Source organism: Aythya marila (assembly GCF_965140915.1).
Source record: "Aythya marila genome assembly, chromosome: 4".
Taxonomy (NCBI): domain Eukaryota; kingdom Metazoa; phylum Chordata; class Aves; order Anseriformes; family Anatidae; genus Aythya; species Aythya marila.
The window spans coordinates 52,678,480-52,699,399 of record NC_139045.1 but is presented as its reverse complement, the minus strand read 5'-3'; the positions used below and the strand labels follow the sequence as shown (position 1 = coordinate 52,699,399).

Below are 20,920 nucleotides of genomic sequence, written 5' to 3'. Positions count from 1 at the left end.
CTAGGGAGTGGTAAGGTCAGCAAGGGACTGCAGGGAAAACATTAGTCTTCCTGTGTAACTTGGTGGTTTGCCCAACAGGTAAAGTCCTAATGTGACTATCTCTCCTTGAAAGCTGCTTGTAGCATTGTGATTACCCAGTCCCTGAACAAGATACATGTACAGTGACCTGGTTCTGGGGAGTTTTGCTGGGACATGCAGACTCCTTAAACCAAAGCTGCAAGGAAAACAGGTGGAATTAGGTGACTGTCTCCCACCTCCAAATCCTACTCTTCCAGAGCCTTTCAGTTTTCTAACACACACTCACAATTGAAAAAAAAAAAAAAAAAAAAAAAAAAAAAAAAAAAAAAGAGACAGTGAAGACAGGGAAACCTTTCATGATCCTTTCATGATTAGTATCTTCCAGCAAGCCCAAGGCATGTTATCATGAAATGCCTTGACCTGAAGGCACTGTGGGAAAAGATGGTTAAAGAAAGGAAGTTGCAGATACTTTTGCTTCCTAATGAGGGACATGGAAGGAAGTGCAATATTTGTTCTCTTCTCCTTCTCTTTCGGATTATTCCCTAACACTAATGCCTGATTTAGTCACTTCTGCCTTCCTTCTGCTTTGCCTCAGAGTTTAACTCTGCTCCCTCACACTGCTCTTCTACCAAGACTTGGTATCTGCAGCAAATTTTCTTCAGATGGACTTCGAGCAAGGAAGCAAACAGGTATTCTGGAGGACTGCAATGCTGCCGAGAGGTGCAGCCTAGTTATCTGTGCCTGAAAGGACTGCTTTTGAAGGCTAAAGTGAGCTGAGATGATAATGATGTGCTGTTTTCTCTCAACAGGGCACCTCAGTGCCAGCTCCCAGCACTTCTGGGAGCACAGTGGGGTTACAGAGGTTTTGTGCAGCTGGTGAATGGAAAGCATGAGGACACCAGCTTTGTCTCTTCCATTCATATCCAGGCATGGTCTTTAAACTGGATGTGAAAAGAGTCTGGGGCTGATCAGAGGCCGCTGGAAGAATGGTGAGGTGCCCCATACACATGTTGGGATGGGTCCTGTCCTCCAGGCCATCTCCCCTCCCCGAGGAGCCCATGAGGATGCAGGCTGTGGCACCCTGCTGCCCTCCTGCCCCAAGCACCCCCTCCCCAGCTGGGAGGTAGCATGTTGCCCACCAGGAAGCCTGCGCAGCATCAGGCTTCACCTGGCAGTGGGATGTCACAAAGAAATATCAGTCGCTCTTTTTAAAGAATGCTTTATTCACTACATCCTAGAAATGTACCGTAAATAGAGCAAGAACTAAATAAACTCAGAGGCTTCCGACAGTACAGAAAACAGAGATACAATAAAACACCTAAAATATCAGCTCTTTCAAGAATAAGGCACACTAGTTTTTTTTTCTTCCTTTTTTTTTTTTTAATAATATATATATATATTTCTTTGAATAGTTTGTTCTTAACCTAAAGATGTTCACATTTCAAGTTATCAGACTTACCTCAGTAGTAGTGTACATGAAATGGTTCAGAAGCAAGTGGAAAAGACGGGGGCAGGAGGCTATGGCCCCGCGTCCTGTCTCTCCTGCCTTGGTGTGGTGGCCTGGAGGCTCACCCTCTTTGGGTTCCTTTCTGTCCCTACTGCAAGCAGCAGGAACCAGTGGGGAGGGGATGGATGGGAGGGCAACCATCACCCTTCGTCCCTCCTCTGAGTTGGCTGTGGTTGTGGTGGAGGGGCTGGAAAGGGGACCGCAGAGCCCACTATGCCTGGAGGCCATTGAGATGTGCTGCAATCCGTGGTGGCATTTAGTGTTGAGCTGTACAAGGCCTTAGAGGGAACCCCCAGCATTTTTTGAGCATCCTTACCAGGGTATTTCTGGAAGGCCTTGCCCGCTTCACCTCCTCTCACCCTAAAAACAGGCAGGGCCTTCAGGTTTTGGGGCTAAGGGTTGCGTTTCCGAAAGATCTGGGACAGACAATAAAAGCCTCCGGGGAAGGGGCACAGAGGAGCAGAGTCCGACTTAATGGTTAACTTCCTCACAGTGCTTCTGATAGCAGTTGGACAGTTTTACATAGAGCTCAGCTTTGCTGAGTAAGAGCACCTAAAAAACAACCGCTCAATTTTGAGGCAAGAAAAATATGCATTAGAAGGTCACTTTACTGAGCTGGAGGTGATCTGGAAGTGGTTCAGTTGTCAAAACATACTTTATATGAAACCCCTTCAGTTGGTATTTATACCATAAAATGCAAAGCAAAATGGTTTACTCAGTCCCTGCTTCACACCTCCTTTCACTGGAGTAGTGTTTGCAGAGCTGACATTCTTCATCAAATGGGCAAGATATTTCTTTAACATTTTACTATACTTTACATTCACTGCACTACTAAATAAAAGCCTTTAAACAGGCCACAAAACACTGCAATAATATATTTACTTCTTAATAAAACAAACTTTTTTTTTATAACATCGAAATAAACTGCCTTTGTTTTGTGGCAAACCACATACCATGTAAATTTGCAACATAAAATGACTTTTAAAATGTGTATTTACAAGCTCTACATCTTTAAATCATCAGGTCCAATCCCTCCCATCCCTGATGTGCATGCGTAACTCCAGGTGCGGAGAACTGGAGTCGAGTGTGGAAGGGAGGCCGGGAGGGATGCCAGCCCTGCTGTATTAATTCCAGTATCACTACCACCCCTAGTACCTTGGAAATTTCTCACAGAACATGATGAAGCTATGGGTAAGCAGCACTGCACGTCCTGCTGGCAGGAGCAGGCGTGCTCTTGCCTACAACAGCATACATTCTCAGTCACTACAGCATTTACTTCAAAGAATAAAACAAAGAGCATTTAAAAAGAGCCTAGGTTTTATACTGGATGAAGATTGAAGTCAAGACACCTTGCACGAAATATCAGGTGCTCGTTTCTGCACGTGCTCCAAGGCTGAACTACAGGTAGCTTCAATAAATAGAAAATCCAGTTCTCAAGGAAAACTCAGAGCCTTTCCTTTGCTTATTATAAGCCTGCCAATCACACTGTGAAGAGGTCTGTGTGAGGAGGCTTTTTTTGTCTTCTTCTTTCCAAAAAACCAATATTAGTACTTTTGATTTCAAATGATAACAAACAGATTGTATTAATGCCAGCACAAAAATGCAGAGGTCTTGCACATTTTTCAAATTGCACTTTCCAGTATAACATTTTTTTAAATAAGATACTTGTTGTTTTTTATTTTCTTAAAAAAAAATCTAAGGTATGTATTCTTTAAATATTGAATATATTCTTCAAAATATATTGTTTAAACTTTCCCTAGCTGCTCAGGTGTGCTTTTTAATATATAGCAGATATATTATTAAAGGCACTACAAAATAGACATCTCTGGAGTGCAGAAGTTACTAAAAAATAACCTTCATACCACAAATATATTGAAAATATAACTGCTAAAAAAAAAAAGACCCTATGCAACCCCACTATGATGCGTATAAATGCACATAAGCGATGGGCTCAATGCACTGAGGTCGTTTAGAAATGTATGAATACAGGCGTGTTAAATTTTAAAAATAGCCTAAAAAAGTTAGTGAAAACTTCAAGCATAGAAAACATTTCAAACACGTTTTTTTCCATGACATTCTTCACTTGCAGGTTCTGCATCAGTTTACAGAGTCCAGACGTTACTGTTTTGCAGCAGGCACGTTCTTCATAAATAGTAAAGTGTTCCTTCAGTGTTTGTTTCTCTGCCGCCCTCCGTGCCGACAGTCTCAGTACGTCTGGTAGACGTCGTGGATGGGCACCTGGATGGTGGCAGCAGGGAATGCCGGAGGCATGTAGCCAGCGTACCCTCCGTAGGCAGCAGCGGCGGCAGCAGCGGCAGCGGCCGCATTCTTCTGTAGCGTGGCTATCGTCGCTGTTGCTGCGGCAGGCGCCGCGAATGGCACGTAACTTGTCCCGTAAATGCCGGCGGCGGGGATCCTCTGCACATTGGGGGCCATGGTGTACACCGGCGTTATGGGGCGGCCCTGGAATTGGAGTCGCAGAAAGTCCTGAGTTGGAGGGTACCCATGAGGGTCGCCCAGTCCAACTCCTGACTTCACACAGAGCAGCCTCAGTCAAACCTGGTATCTAAGAGCCCTGTCCACACGCTTCCTGACCACCCATGGCTTGGTGCCATGACCCTGGGGAGCCTGTCCCAGTGCCCGACCACCTCTGGGTGCAGAACCTTTCCCTAACCCCCAGCCTGACCCTCCCCTGTCCCAGCTCCATGCCGTTCCCTCGGGTCCTGTCGCTGTCCCCAGAGAGCAGAGCTCAGCACCTGCCCCTCCGCTCCCCTCGTGAGGGAGCTGCAGGCCGCCATGAGGCCTCCCCTCAGCCTGCTCTGCTCCGGGCTGAGCAAACCAAGGGACCACAGCTGCTCCTCATACGTTTTCTCCAACAGACCCTTCACCATCTTTGTTTCCCTCCTTTAGATACATTTTAATATTTTCATACCCTTCATATTTTTATAGCCTTATAATATACCCTTATATTTATATAAGGTGTAGCTCAGCTGCCAGATATAAGCTGCAGATGAGTCTCAAGTTACATGAGATGAATTTCTCTGTATGTCCTGGGCACATGGGACAAAATAACAGGAGCAGAAATCAGCCCTGAGCTGTACTGGGATGACCCTGAACTCACCTGGAAGGGGGGAGGCGTTGACACAGCCGGTATTACAGCTGCGGCTGCGGCTGCTGCAGCAGCTGCTGCACTGGCTGGGTCCTGCTGGACGGCAATAGGGTTGATGATGTGCTCAACTGCGTGGATCTTGCCATCTTCCATCATCTTGGCTGGTGGCGCGGCCTGAAACATGGAGTACTGGGCACTGATCGCAGGGATGGCCACTAGGAGAGACCAGAGACATCAGGTGTTTTGGGAGAGGGTCTCCAGAGCCTCATCTCAAAGAGCACACAGCCCTCCCTCCTGGCTATGCCAGCTTTCCCATGCTGCTTTCATCAGGACAGGTAGCCCCATGTGCCAGTGAGGGACGTGGGGCACCTCCACCCTCCCTGCAGGTCAGAGCACCACAAATGCTGTCAGGAGCTGTGCATGGTGATGGGCTTGGTGCTGCTTGCTCTTCCCAGTACTTGTCCCCTTGTCATGGGTGTCCCAGGGCCAGAACCCTGCCCTGGATCTACATAGCCCCTTCTGACCATCACCATCATCTCTCTGGTGAAGAGTGTGGCCTCAGTTCAGAGATGGGTGGGAGCACCTACTGCCCTGGTGAAGTCCCCGCTCCAGCTGCTGAGATTGACGGAAGTGTGGTTACTTCAGGAAAGAAAAGTGAAGTTTGTACTGCAGAACTTGCAGGCAGCAACTGGCCCAGCCTATATCCTGTCCTTTGGCCAACCCTGTGAAATACCAGCTGATTTACTACTGTATGTTTCCCAGGACTAACTTGGCTAAATACATTTTATCCCATCTTTCTGGTACAGCATCAATTTGTTTAATGGCACTAAAAAAGAAATTACTCTTAAGAGAATGCTCCTCATGCCAAAATTGGACAATGCAAAATAATTAGAGCTAAGGTCTTCCAGATAAAGGGAAAATGCTCTGAGCAGAATAACTGTGTTCAGAGGCAGTGAGTATGTGTGTGCTTCTAGGGGAGCTTCACTGCTTAGAGAAGAAATGTGCTTCGCTAGACATTCCCAATAACAACATTTGTAATTCCATCGTTGCCTCATAATGTGCTGTTCAGCCTTCAGCTCTGAAGCCTTTCTGCAGGACTTGTATTCGTAAGGAAAATGGGATAAGTAATAAAGATGGACTAAGAGGTGATGTTGGCAACTATGAGAGGGGCAGCCATTAAGCCAGAAATGAAGCCAAATTAGCACACAGCTTTGTTTCACTGGGATGAAACTTAGCAATATGGAAGTGTGCAATTCTGCCTGTGGGCAGGACAGGTCTCAGCAAGTAGTATTCTCGTTTTGATCACGGAGACTTCAACAAGGGATCTGATCATATATCTTTTAGGCAGAGGTGTTTCCACCTCCGGTGATGTCCCATTATCTCAAGCAGAGACTTCTGCCTGTGACTTTTTCCAGCCTTCCTTCTACACCAGTTCCACCTGGTCAGCTAAACCCAATTTTATCAGTGCTTTAAATAACCTGGATAATGTCCCACTGAAGAAAAGGCAAAAGCTCACGTGCTCCATTCTGCAGTAACTTCTGGCAGAAAAGCAGAAACAGGCAGCTGGGGTATTGGGGTGTTCTCTCAAAAGTTTCCTAACCATTTGTAAAGAAAAGAACTTTAAGATATTTCTAAATGGATGGAAACTGGAAACTGCAGAGTCTGTTCCTCTCTACTTCTCCATTCTGGTAGTGTGATTTCAGAGTAATTTCCTTTTGATAACAGAGGTAAGTCTCACACGTAGTTCCTTTTACCAGGTCAGCTGGTCTGGTTGGAGAAAAGAGACCAAGTGCTTCTGTGCTCACAGCTTGCGCTGGAACCACGTGAGATGGAAAGACCAGATAAAGAGATCTGAATCTGAACATGTTTCAAGTGAGAAACATTTAGACTTGAGATTCAGGTTTTGTTTGGTAGTTGAATTAATTACACAGACACCACTAATAAATACTAGGATAAAATCAAGCACGTGTTTCAAAAATCACTTTTCAAGCATCCTTTAGTAATACCTGGAATTCCTGAAGTATCTTTACAAACATACATAGTGGTAATATTTTCTACTTGCGAGTGGATAGTTTTCTCAGGAAGTCTCAGATCTTCCTTTGGAAATGGTCCTAATCTTTTAACAACATTCCTACTTCTCTAGACCTCTTCTCACATTATTTCATGCAGCTGTTGTGAAGAACTCTTCAGAGTTTTCATTAGATGCAGGTTGTAGTTTCCACTGACATTATGAAACACGTCCCGGTAAACCACTACAGCTTTAGTATTCAACACTGTTTAGGTCTGCAATTAAAATTTGCATGGGGAGAGGAGTGGAGAGAAAACCAGAGGACTTGTACAAGAGAGCTTGTACCTCTCACCCTCATCTCTTCCTTAGGCCTTAGGCTGCTTTAAAAAAAAAAAAAAAAAAAAAAAAAAAAAAAAAAAAGCAAAGGCTGGATATTCAGCTGAGGATGTGGCAGAAAAAGGCAAACCCTGCCCTGGCCCTTAGGCTGGCTCCCCGCAGCTCAGCAGAGCTCAGAGGTCTGCTGTAGGTTGCTTGGTGGCTGTGGGCAGGACACCTGCATTGCTCACACTGCTGATGGTGATCAAGGAGCTCTCCTTAACCAGGGACTTTCCTGCCATGGGAAAACCCCAGGTCCTTTTCCCAAATTCATGGAACTGGAGAAATAAGAACTGAGCAGGGGAGAGTTCTGGCCTGGCTGGAAATTTGGGAAGGCAATTGCCCAGGGTGAAATTAACAGAAAAGAAATTTGGGGAGAGGAAGTTTGCTCCTAGTTACCATGCTCTGGTGTACAAGACTAGACAAAGGGGAAAGTCTACTTCCTCCTGAGGAGGTGCAAAAGGGGACAGGAGGAGGCAGCTTCTGCTCTTTTTTCCTCTGGACTGAAGGGCTCCTAGATGCTCTTGTCACCTGTCCTACTGCATGTTTGCAGGAAGCCCAGCCAGAGCCAGACAAGGGACCATCTCCACCACCACATGGGCTGGTCTTAGACCAGAGCAGGAGCTCTCCAGCCACCTCTGTGTTCCCCCCCATCCTGCAGGCATACCCAACCCAACTGTTCACACTAACCTGCACCAGGCTTAATGGCCACTGGGTTGACAGCAGGTAATTCCAGGTTGGGCACCAGCTCGTATCCTTTTTCCTGCTGTTTTCCTTTGCCTTCATGGTATCTGCTGTATATGCCACGTCCGGCGGAGTACCCCCCCAGGTAGGAGCCCCGGGGGCCGGGGGCTCTGTTGCCAGCTGCACCTCGCCCTCTGCCTCGTATGCTGCCTGCTTATGATAAAAACATAGAAGAGGATGGTGAATAACAGACAGTAACAGCATCATGGGGAGTGCAAGCCACCTCAGACTTTGGGAAACCAGGAAGCATGTACTTAGAAATGAGGCTGCTGCTGTCAGTTTGATCTAAGTGACTTTGTTTATGAAAACAGAAGAGTTTGGCCTTAGATGCACCTAGTAAGACTATGAAAGTTTTGCTCTTGATCTTTCTGACTGTAAATTAACGGTTTATTTATGGTGATGCAACTCTTGTGGCCAGTTTTATGAGCGTTGTACAGTCAGCAGGGAGAGAGAGGCTCCTCCAGAGGCGATTTCTATGCAGCAGAAACAGCTTCTGCTCTCAGCTGTCCTCCAGAGGAAACAGCCTCTCAGCAATGGGGCCATGTAGTGGTGGCCCAAAGCTGTACCTGGCCTTTAATCAGCTTTGTCCCACCACTGAATATATTTTAAATAGAGCCTTTTGCTTTCTTTCTGTGTATGTGAATATTACACATCTCCAACAGTACTGCCTCTATTTATCTTAGCAGCACCACACACTTTAAAACAGTACTTTGGACATTGTGGTATTAATGTGCTCTGTGATGGCCTAATTGCACATTTAGGCTGTTGGTTAGCTCATCTGTGGTTCATGACAAGTACAGATCTGGAATTTGAGCTGAGGCTGTAATTCTTGATCAGCTAGAGTTAAAAATATTTATTGTTTTACGTGGGTGCCTGAATAATACATTCATGCTAAACTGCCTGTTGTATGGAAATGCACATTAAGTTTCAGGAAACTACAATTCCTGTAAGTACAGGATAACTGTAATTATTACACCAATTAAAACTGCTAGATTTTTTTTTTTTTAAATGAATAACTGATTTCCAGTTAATTTTGGTTGTAATGGTTGTAATCCATAACTAATTAAAGCATACATAATAAAAGAATCATTCTGCACTCATGTTATTCCTTCTGCTAATAGTTCTTAACAGACTTTATGAAGGACACATCACTTGCTGTCATCCTAATGCAGAGGGCAGATGACACCTGGAGAGTTTCCAACAGGCTTTCCCCGACACCCTTCCCTTTGGATGACCAGGTCTGCTGGGTGGCTCTCACCAGACCCACATCTCTAGGAGAAGGCAGAGGGAGCATCCTTTGTCATGATGTCTAATACTCAGGATAAAGCTGTTCAGGAGGAGGCATCAGAAGCTGAAGTCCTCGGACTGTCCATTTACCCAGACAGTACAACACTCATAAAAAAAAAGATCCCTCTCTTCTTTACCCCACGCTTCATCTGTTTGCTCATTCTTTTAGCATAGTTTTGATGCCTCCTTCAAACTGGCATGTACTTTAGCAATTATCTCTAGATAAACACACTCTGCGTAGTCATAACTTTAAATGAGATGGACCATACATATGATAAAAAGACTTATAAAAGAGTGTTTAAGAAAAAAGTGCCAAGCACCAGCTGTCCTTTGGCTCAGGCAGACCTTGGTTCACGTCAGCCTGAGATCAAGCCTGCCCATCACTTCCCCTAATTGTGCTTACTAACCTTTCACAAAGTAATCTCTGTTGGGCCCGATCAGGGCATTGTACGGATATCCATAATACGCTAGTGTGTACGGATCGCAAGAGTAAACATAATTAGGTTGCTGAGCTACTTCGGGTGTTGCTGCGGCCCCTCCTTTCGCTGCTTTCTGGTAGCGAGTGTACTGTTCCTTGTCCACCGGCTTGGCCAAGGTAACCTCCAGGCACGAGCCTTCCAGTTCGACACCATTGAGGTTGTTCATGGCGTGGATGGCATCTTCTCTGGTTGCAAAGTGCACAAAGGCGTAATCACGTATTTTTTTCACCCGCTCTACACAGCCGGGGTTAAACTGCCCAAAGACCTTTTTAATGGTGTCCTCTGTGGTCTCAATCATCAAGTTCCTCACATAGAGGATTTTAACAGTCTCCATGACATCTTCATCCACGTCGATCTCTGGTTCTGCCCAGTCAACAGCAATTTGGTGTCCCCACAGCTGGATCCTTCCCGGCATGAGCTTCCTCCTGGCCATCGCTGCTGCTCGGTGGCTCTCGTACTCCACAAAGGCGAAGCCTCTGTTCTTCATCTTGTCTGCAGCGCTCGCGTACACGATGACATCCAGCACGCCTTCTGTCACCTTGGCGATCTCCTCCAGGATCTCCTCTCTCTTCTTCATTTTGGGAATGCCTCCAATGAAGAGCCGGCAGTTGTCCACGCTGCAGCACACACCCAGCAGCCTGCCGGGGCGGATCTCGTAGTTGTTCAGCTCTCTGACGGCTCGCTTCGCCTCGTGCTTCTGTGTGTACATCACGAAGGCGTAGCCACGGTTCTTCCCGTCAAAGTCCATCATCAGGCGCATTTCATAGATGCGGCCGACAGACTCAAACACGGGGACGAGCTCGTCTTCATAGACGTCGCGAGGGATTTTGCCCACAAAGACTTCGCAGCCGCGAGGAGGGTGCAGGCCCTCCCAGCCGGGAGGAGGGCCGCCGTACTTGCGTTGCCCGTTCTCCTGGATCATGCTGTACCCGGTGCGCTCCATCAGCGCCAGCAGAGCCGCCTCGTTGGGCGCACCGGCTACGCCTTCGGGGACTTTTGTGGCAGCCACATTGGAGGAATCGTTGCTCATCCTTGCAGTGGAGTCTTCAGCGGTCATGATGTCAAACTCATTCAAAGCCCGATAAAACCTGGACACAGGAAGAAGCAGGACACTCGTTAGAAGGTGTTAGCTACCACCAGAAAGCCACCCTTCTCTCCTGGCCTCCTGCAAGCTCATTTTTTCAAGAGAAGCACCCATTCGGTACCATCCCCTGGCTCCTCTAGGCCTTCATAGGAACAGTCAAGTGGGAAATAATAAATACACTTTAGCATCAGGGGGAAACGATTCTCTTCATTCAAACCCAGACACAGGGCAGGAAATGCAGAAATACAGGAGGAGGTTGAAAATGCCACCTACTACAACTGCAAGGCATTGGGATCCCTCTCCAAGCACAATTAAAAGAAGACACTTTGGGGCTCAGAGTAGTTAATTTACTGACTTTTAAAGCTGGAAATGACCATCAGGTCATTTAATATGAGTGACTGTGGATGACATGGGCCATTACGTTTTATTATTATTGGCACATTGAGTCCTATAACATTTATCTGAGTAAATCACATCTTCCAGAAGGACATCCAGGAAATCCTTGATTTTAAGGCATCAAATTGCTGCAAACCCTAGCGCTTCCCTTTATGGATTGTTTGTTAATCATTCCCTCTGACAAGCAAGTGTATGCTGTTTCTCATGAGATTTGTCTGCCTTTTACTTCCAGCTAGCATTACATTAAACCTTTCTGAGTAAAGAGTCTTTCAATACCTCTGTTTTTACCTTATAATACTTAAGTTGTGTCATCAAGTCACAACTCTGTCTTCTTTTTAATAACTTTCGCAGGCTGAACTCTAATTCTTCACAATCAGTCATCTTTTCACCAGAATCATTTTTGTGTCTCTTTCCACAGTTCTCTAGACTTCCAGACTTTTTTCACCCTTGTGGTACACAGGGAGGAAGACCACCCTTCAGTCTTCTCCCCACTTCTCTGTCTCACCAAGGCCGTATGTGCTCAGCCATATCCCAGCTACCTTTTAAGTAGATCCTACCTACTGAGTGCCACAGAGTTGGTCTCTCCTCACTGATATTTACAACTCCATCAGCCTTTGCATCATCTCTGATTAATTAGCCATGCAGCCATTTCAAAAATATGGACAGTAGAGGGGAAGGCAGAGAAGATGGAGGGGCACTAATAGCAATGGTGATGCCCAGGCAGTATTTTTGCTTCAGAAAACATAATTTCTTTCAGAGCCAGATCTTTCACGACTGTGCGTCAGTTTTGAAAACTTCTCGTTTTAAAATGTTGTTTGTAAAACTGTTTCTCTGAGATTGAAATGTTCCCCCTTTTTAATGTGTCAGAGTCAGACATTTCGATTTTACTTCTGGGAATTATTTGACATCACTAGAAGAAATTAAAGTGGTGAAAAACATTTTCATTTTTCTCTTGACAATTTGTTCCTGAAGATGTTAAACTTGTTAAACAGACACTTTACTGGGGAATAATCATTACCTTTACACGGGCCACCTGTTGGCAAGTGAATTACTTAATGTCCCAGGTTTAGGTAAGTTTAAAAATGAGTCATTACCTTCAGTTTTAGGTCAGCTAACAAAATAAAAGTCTCTGTATTCTGTTATCTTCAGGGCTCAGGCACTGAGACTACAGCCTAGAAGGCTGCAGATGGTCACCGGGAGAGAGGAAAGATGGAGCAAAGCCTCCCCTCCCCAACAAAACCAGCCGGTATGATTCGGCTGGGGCCACCAGTGGCTGTCCAGGAACTGGCTCATTCTCCAACACTTTGCATTGCACCAGGTCTCACAGCCTCACTAAGATGATTTCTAATACCAGAAGTTGTAATTGAAGCTCCTGCTCGGTGCTGATGGCCACCTTAGCTGCAAACATTACCGTATTGGAGTAAAAAAATCACCCTGAACCTAAAATGTCTTTTATCATTCTGTAATTTATTGGGAATCAAGATTCACGATCAAATGAATTTATTTTTTCTGTGCAGCTTCACAGCCTGTGAAGGCCTACTTGATGTAGCTAAATATGCACCTGATAACAGTCACTGCCAACCAACACAGTGACACAATCAACACCTTCACAAGGCTCAGACATCACCCATTTTGATGAGAAGAAATGCAGGGTGTCTGGTCTGAGAGCTCCCTCCTCCTGTTGTTACTGCTTTACTGAAGGACTGCCGGCACAGCCTAACCTGTCCACCTGGAAAAGCAATCATTCTTGAGAAAACTGTTTTCAAAATTACCTATTTCTGAAGTGTTCAACACTACCAATGCCTTCTTTCAGTCCCCAGTAACCTAGTCATGAAAACTTGCTACCATGCATCTGGAGGTGCACAAGGCCCAGGAGCCAACACTGTGAGTCCAGTGGTCCTAATAAAGCCAGGCTGATTTCAGCACATCCCTGAGGTGTGATCAGTGTCAAGAGCAGAGGCAAAAGTTTTACATTAAAATGCAGTGTCTTGTGAAATATAAGAGCTTGGTTTCTAGCCTCCAAAGAGGAACGTACACCTGATCTCCATGGTAAAGATTCATAAAAGAGAGACAGGCATAAATATTAATTTCTGATCAGAAAGGTTGCCCTTTGGAGATGACCAAGTTTTAAATGAATAATTATCTGGACTGAAACAAGACTGGCTTTTTTTTTTTTTTTTTTTTTTTTTTTTTTTTTTTTTCTCTTAGAAAAAGGTAAAGTCTGCTGGATTTTTCAACACCTCATTAGGTGGATGCTAACTTCTGCCAGCATATCGAGAGACCTGCAAACCTTCTGGGTCAGCGTCTCTGCTTCAAGGCCTCTCTTTCACTTGCAGGTGAGCTCTCGGATGTACACGTTTCACTAAAACCATTCAAATTTCACTTCCTCCTGCTTATGAAACTCCTTCCCTGCTGCCAATCAGGCATGTGCAAATAGTTCTTGCCCTAAACATTAATTACCTTCTTTTTAACATTCTTTTTCTTTTTTTTTTTTCTTTCCTCACAGCTCAGACTATCAAATGGGAAACCTACTACATTGGCAGGGACTGACCTAAAGCACACTGTGAGCAGGCTGATTCACCATGGCAGACCTTTTATTAAATCAAAACACCACGCCTTGATTAACAACAATGCGGAGCCAAGAGCTGGTGTCTCGTGCCAGGATGAAGGTAGCTCGGGGCCCCAGCTGGAAGGCGATGCCCAAGGGCTTGCAGAAGAGCTGGCTGCTGTTGGGAGGGGAAGAAAAAAGTCTCCCCTGTCCCCACTGGGAGCAAGAGCTGTTCCCTCTCTGCTGTTGCTTTTTCTCTTTCCCATGGCTAAGAAGGGTTGGCTTTTGCATCTCTGGGGTGGCCTGTGCTGCTGGATTGAGGCCGAAGAAATCCAATTGCCTTCAAAGACATGACTCTAGGTCTGCAGACACAAGGAGCAGCAAGGAGAGTAACTTCTACATCTAGGACATGGTAGGCAGGCATAAAAAAAGGCCAGTTATGTACTGAGGAGATAGAGAAATATAAAAAGGGAAATAATTGCATGGTACAAAGTGAGGCAATCCCACCTGCTTTCCCAGAAAGCTTCATTGTTTGCTGAAGCAAAGAGGATTGCCTTAAAAAAAAGGCAGTCCCTATAGCATCTTATCTCTGGTCTTGTACAGTGCTCAGCATCGCCCCGTGAAGTTATGCATCCACCTGCACCTCTGCTGATCCATCTATGATAAAAGAGGCTTTTGCAAACACAGGGCCACAGCTGGTGTCCTTGTGGCTGCAGTCGCTTGTCAACTCCACTCTTGTTCCCTATAAAGGGTTTTACTCATGTTTGCTTTAATTCATCCCTCCAGTTTTGCATAGATTTGGTGGCATCATGTGTCCTTCTGTGGGCCAGCAGTCACACACCATGGGTGCTGGCCCCACAGCAGGCAGCAGGAGCACCAAGGGACACCCGTGGGCTGCAGACAACTTTGACATTTGCTCTGCTATCAGCCTAGACAGTGTGTGGAGCATCTCACACAGACCTTTCCCCAGAAGCAGGCTGGGGAGAAGGAAAAAAGGGCAGAGATTCACATGGATGCACGGGGGCACCTGCACCCCACCAGTAGGTGCAGCACCAGACCCCTAAATTCTGTGCCAGCTATCCTCCTGATGACAGTTTTGGGAGCTTTGGACTGTACAAATTCCTGCTGAGATTACACTACATGCCCTCACGGAAGCACGCCGGCCTGCTTGCCTTGGGAACCACCGCAGCTTTGCATTGCAAGCCGCAGCCCCTGCCGCTGCAGAGGGAAGGTCAGTCACCAACATTTTAACTAAATACACTGTGTTGACAGAGTGAAATACCAGCTACTGTTTTAAATGTGACCTTCCTACTTTTTTTTGGTTGCAATAATAAGGGCAAACAGTAATCCTGCTGCTGGCCTGCAGTAGCACCTCGAGAAGCACTGCTGCAGTTGAAGGTCTTTAAGTTGACTCTTTTCTAATGGCAACTTTACCTACATAAAATACACAAAACTACAACAACAGCTTACCAATAGTGACTGTGTAACTTTATGATAGACATTGGGTATCTACAGAAATGCTCTTGTTGAGAACAGTTTGCCTCTTTACAGATTTACCATCTGAACAGCAAAAGGAAAGGGCCAACGATCAGAAATAACATAGTGGCTCAAATATTGTTTCATGTGCCTGACTCCAAATTAACTTACATTTAAAGCATCAAACGCTACTCCTCAATACGGTTTTCAACAGAGGGCAGCAGGAGCTGGATCCCAGAGCTGGGAACCTGACCTGCTGTTGCTCACAAAATGCAAAAGTCTGAAGCTGAATCCTGTGCTGCATCGTGCAAGAGGGAGCACAGCATTTCAGCATGGATTTTTGGTCACGGAAATTTTTTGTAATTCATTCCTACCGGAAAGGGAAGATCACTAGGGAAAAGTCTGTGCTCAGCAGAGGGATGGATGATGAATGAAGGATGGACATTTAACAACAACAACAACAAAAAAACTTGAGGCCAATGGGCCATGACAACTGTCTGCAGTGTGTCAGACACACTGCTTTACCTGCAGCTGAGTGGGGTGGAAAAGTTGCCCCAGGCTAGCTTAAATGCTTCGAAAAGGTGGCTTTCCCAAGTCTGGGTCACTTAGGCACAACTCTAGAGAAAGTGGTTCACTTGATGAGCTGCTTGCTGTGAGCAGCTTGGGAAAGTAATCTCGTGGATCAGCCCTGTGCCAGGTATTGACAAGGACACGTCTGCCACGTGAGTTATCCTGCTGTTGGCACTGCTACAGTGCTGCACATTCCCATAGTTATGTGTGTGTCTGTGTTGCAGCAATCAGACATGCCCAAGTCACGCTGGGGTCACCAGGGAGGCACCTTTCGGCTCCGGTGATGTGGGGGACCCAAGGAGATGCACATGCAGCAGCGTTTGCTGCACCGCATCACCTCCTTTGTATGCTCAGACATGAACAGGCACAGCAGCAGCATATTTTCCTTCACACACAAAGTTTTCCGGGACAGTAGGATTTCTGACCTACTAAGTCCCTGGACTAGCTGATGACTTTTCCACTTCTGCTAACGACACCAACGATCCTGATCTGGTTCTTATCAGCAGGGGTCAGGTCACTAATTTCAGTGGAAGAGTTTGTATTTCAAGCTTAAACTCTGAATTTATTCTGGCCTTTTTTTCTGGCCTTTTTTTTTTTTTTTCTTGGTATGGAGTAGGTCAACCTTCTGGGCATGAGAAGCCATTTTCAGCATGGAGCTACAGCCAAGCAGGGGTCCATGCACTATTCTCAGTTGCTTAAATTTGTCCTAAGTGGCCCAAGCATGTTAGCAGTGGTTGGTTTCATTTAAAACACCCTAAAAGCTGTTGGCTTCATTTTTATTTATTTTTTTATTGTGTTGTTTGTGGCTGGTCCTGCTTCCTATTGGAACGTCTGAAAATGCACACAATTTAAAGAAACAAAAAATTAAGTGTGACATTTCCAAGAGTACTCAGCACCTAGCACTGCTCCCCCGATGTCATTTGTAGGACTCTAATGGCTTCAGTAGGGTTGTATTTAAGATACTGATGAGTACTACTGAAAACCCTGCCTTAAAATTCTTACAGGGACTGGTTATATCCTCCAGGCACCAATCACAGGCAATGCATTTGGTTAAAAATGATAGCAAAGTTATTTTAAGTCTATTATTTAATTTCTTGCTCCTTAGGAGGAAAACACCTGAAATTATTCCTTAAGTTAACACGCTGGAATTTCCCAGATTAAAACTTCAATGTTAATGACAGAGTTGAACACTGGATCTTTAGTCAACAATTGGCTACAACTTCAGACTAGGATTTGAAGGTTAAACTTCTCGTTTTCATCACCATCATTACAAAAGGTTAACTGTGACAGACCTTATTCTCTTAGCCATATTATAACACTTTCTGTGGTTTTATACACAATAAACATTTATACACAATAAACATTTTATACACAATAAACAAATGGAACTGAAATTACAATTCTCCTACAAAATAAGTTTGTATTGTGCCAGATTCTTGTCTACTTGGTTGCCAACCCTTTGTGCATCCTTCTAAGGCATATTTGATTTGGAAAGCAATCCTACAAAGTCTGTCAGATGTTCCACTTGCATTATCCATCAGTGCTATCAAAGCACAACTGTGAACATTCACAGGATGAAGGTCCCTCAACCATCTGACCTCCTGGCCTAAAAACTCCAAAAGTAGTATTCAAGCAAAAGAATCTAAGTTTTAATAATGATAACCTAAACAATATAATGAGAAAACTTTCCTCAGCCTGGGCTGTGCTTAATGTCATTGTATTTCTATGATCACAAGCACAAAGTCTGTTCATGTATATACAGTTTTACCAAGGTAAGAATGAAGCAATGCTGATGAAAAAAAAGTTACTAATATGCCAAAGCACCACCAATACCTACAGCATCTTACCCAAACAATTTTTATTTTCCCTGTTTCTGCAATATGCATTCCGGCAATGAAGCACACATTCTCTGAGTGTTTTTGATCTATTGCTGTGCAAAGTCAACCCTCTCGGTTTAAGCCACTTCTGAAGAAAGTTTGGGTAAGTGAAACCCAGTCTCCTCCTGTGTTGTATAATGCACTTTGCTGCAAGTCATTCAGAACTTTGTCCCAACAAGTTGTGTAACCTGTGTGTTGTACAGTTTGCCCCAGCTCCGTCTTTCAGCCAGTCCAACTCTAAATAATTATACAACTCTCAGATATTTCAATAGGACCGGTTGCTGGCTAAGCCTGAAGTTACTATCCTGCAAGATATTGAAGCCACATGTTGAGGGAAGCTGAGAAGATGAGAGATGGGTTGTGTAATCACTATTATCAGCTTACCAAATCAGGAAACACAACCCTTCCCTTCACCCCAGATTCCCATATTTCAATCTAGTCCACAAAGCCTCTTATTACTACTGTCAAGCAGGAATATATGTGACTTATAAATAAAGTGCAACATAATCACTTCATATATAACAAGTGTTTCCTATAGTAGATGAGCTAGACTTGATGGGAAACTTTTTGCCGAGTCTGTTTACCATGAAAGCAATTAAACAGTGCTCTCTGCAGAGATGCTGGTACAGATAAATGTGTCCTCCTCACCAATGGTCTGCTTTGAAAAGCATACTTCCCAGGAAAGGAAGAAGCGTTTCACCTTGTGTGGACTATAAGCTTGCGAGATTTTGCTGTCAGAAAGACAGTAAAAGAGAACTTTGACAGTTGAAAAGCAAAAACAAAAATAGAACCATCTGTTAATTGTTGTACAGGAAAGATACATTTGCCTATTCCGTTTCTTCTCTCTAAGGAGAAAAAAAAAAAAAAATATATATATATATATATATATATATATATATATATATATATATATATAAAAGAGAGTGATCCAAGTCATTCACTCACTTCAAATGCTTTCCTGAACTCTGAGGTGTAGGGATAGGTGTGTGCATGGTTGTTATTATTTTTTTGTTGTTGTTACTAAAATGTAGAACACTGTCTGTGTCTGTCTGTCTGTCTACCTATCTATCCATCTATCTATCTACCTATGCTAGCATCACTGCAACATGTTCCACTCTACAATGCAAGTGAGAACATCTAAAAAGTTTTATAAACTTTTTTATAAACATTTTCAGCTTTTCTGATCTATTTTTTTTCCATCCAGCTCCTGCAGAGATGCCAGAACGAAACACAGCCCACACGGCTTGTTCATACAAACTCTACTTGCTCAGTTGATTTTATAACAATTAAATAGCTTAAGACTTTTCAGTTCGCACTAATCTTTTGTGCTATTTTTATTGCTGCGTTCTCACAGTTTTTTGTTTACCACGTGAATGCCGCAACAACAAGAGGGGGGCCCAGCCTGCCACTCTGATTTCAGCAATGATTTAAAGGAAAGCTGAAAGTGGCCCAACTTGTTCCCTTCCCCTACGGTCACAGAAATGAAAATCAGCATGGAGCAAACCACAGAGTTGGATGTGAACGTTTGCCACCGAAAGTACATTAAACTCAAAGCATTTGGCTTAGTCAGTGACTGCATGTTTTTTTTTACTTTGTGCACTGACATTTGACCCCTTTTATAATATGCACCTTGCACCACTGAAACCCAGTTAGTTATTTATTAAACCCAGGTACCAATGGCTGGCTTGTACATATCACGCTTTTAACTGCCTGGCGTTGCCCGTGTGCAGAGGAGAGGGGGATGAAAGGCAATCGTCTTTGCTGTGAAATTCTGTCATATCGGCAGAATGGAGCTGCAAAGTGCAGCAATTTGTACCTGACCTCTGATCTAAGAAGTTTGTGCAAACCTTTGAACCTTGGGTTGAAATTGAGAAACAAGGTTTACAAGTACAAGGAAGAGATTTCCAGTACTCGTTACCCGTGCCCAGGGTTAATATTATAAATTTAAAAAAATGTTTAACCAAGGCAGGGACTCTCTCAGGAGGCACCCTTGCTGTTCTGAGTTAATTCAAAACAATTTAAATCTATTGAAATTATAGCTTTGTTGGAAATACCCATGGTTTAGAAAAGAAATCACTGTGCATTTCAGAAAAAGAATAGGATTTGAGACACCTCATTTGAAATTCACCTTCTGCTGACCTTAACTGTATGTTTTTTTCGTTTGTTTGTTTCGTTATTTTTTTTCAAATTAAAGGCTGAAGAAAGAAGACAAAAATCATCTGTTTTAATATCGATTCTTCAGCAAAGATTAGAACTGGAATAAAAAATTGAATATAAATGATTAAACAGTCTAGCAAAATGCCTCCTCTTTCATTAACTTTATATATTTTTATCCAATATGTTATCTAATCTCAGTTATACAGTACAGTGGTAAATGAGAAACCCATGGAAAAATAATCAAACCAGCAACATTACAACAAACTTTTGGTAGACGGTCCTGCAGACTTGTCTGGATGAGCAAGAAGGACAAATTCAGCAGGCCTGTTAGATTAACGGCATTAGCTTCATCTAATTAAAAATATTTCTCATGTCTTTCAGGCACCTGGCAAGGTCTTAGGATCAACATCATCAGCCAACACCAACATGGGTCACTGTGGATTGTGCTGAGTGTAAAGGCCTTTGGAGTTAACTGCGACTATACGACTGGAAGAGATGCAAGGGAGTATAGTAATGTGTTCCTGTGACATCCCTTGTACACGCTGAGTGCTGGCTCACCCATGGCAGGCTTGGGCATGCAAAGCTTGGTGGAGCACATTGCACATGGCTTCTGTCCCACCTAGCTTAGGGCAGGATGCTGTGATACACAACTGCTGTATCTGGTCCTCATGTGAGTGAACACTTTTGCCATTGGTTTAAGCTGGAGCACACCTGAACCTTACTGTTTCCGTTTCTTTAAAAAAAAAATAGAGCCAAGTGCTTTTTTTTTTCAGGTTTAAGTTCAAACTCTGCTGTTGTTATCAGCACTGACCCCAATAAAGCAATAAATGAGCAAATAAATAAATAAGGATGAACAGATTAACGTCACGTGTCCTGTGTCACAGACCCACCTTAAAAGTTTCACATGCTACTTAGGTACAATGTAAATAGAATAATGTCAGAACTTTGTTCTTCTAAAAAATTATCAAATACTCAGTACACAGAACGAGTTAAATAAATTCAATTATATTAATAATACTGGCATACATATTCAAACTTCTTAGCCATCCTCAGTCTATTTGCCACAAATTCTACACTTAAGGCTGATAACCCATTTCCAAAGCTCCATTTTGGTGTCAATCTCTTGAATAAGTACAGAACAAAGTAACAGTCAGCACAAAAGGACAACGGCAGAGCCAATCCCATTGAAAACAAAGCATATGACAGCTGTAAATGGCTACCTTTCACTTCAATAATTTGAATTATCAGAAAGGACCTTTCCGGAACCTGATTTGATTTGTTTTCT

The 20,920-nt window shown here is 44.0% G+C and overlaps 1 protein-coding gene across 9 annotated transcripts in view; it reads right to left on the bottom strand.

Moving 5' to 3' along the window:
* Nucleotides 1–1,373: 1,373 nt before the first annotated feature.
* Nucleotides 1,374–20,920, bottom strand: part of RBM47 (RNA binding motif protein 47) — a 75,849-nt gene continuing 56,302 nt past the window's right edge. For 8 of the 9 annotated variants that reach the window (XM_082759897.1, XM_082759899.1, XM_082759900.1 and 5 more), the window contains exons 2-5: nt 9,456–10,615; nt 7,708–7,914; nt 4,647–4,849; nt 1,374–3,988 (exon numbers count right to left, since the gene is read on the bottom strand). In XM_082759897.1, coding sequence (XP_082616023.1) covers nt 3,731–3,988; nt 4,647–4,849; nt 7,708–7,914; nt 9,456–10,615 — 1,828 coding nt within the window. In that variant the 3' untranslated portion in view covers nt 1,374–3,730. The remainder of the gene's footprint in view (nt 3,989–4,646; nt 4,850–7,707; nt 7,915–9,455; nt 10,616–20,920) is intronic. The other variant, XM_082759896.1, reaches the window with a different exon arrangement.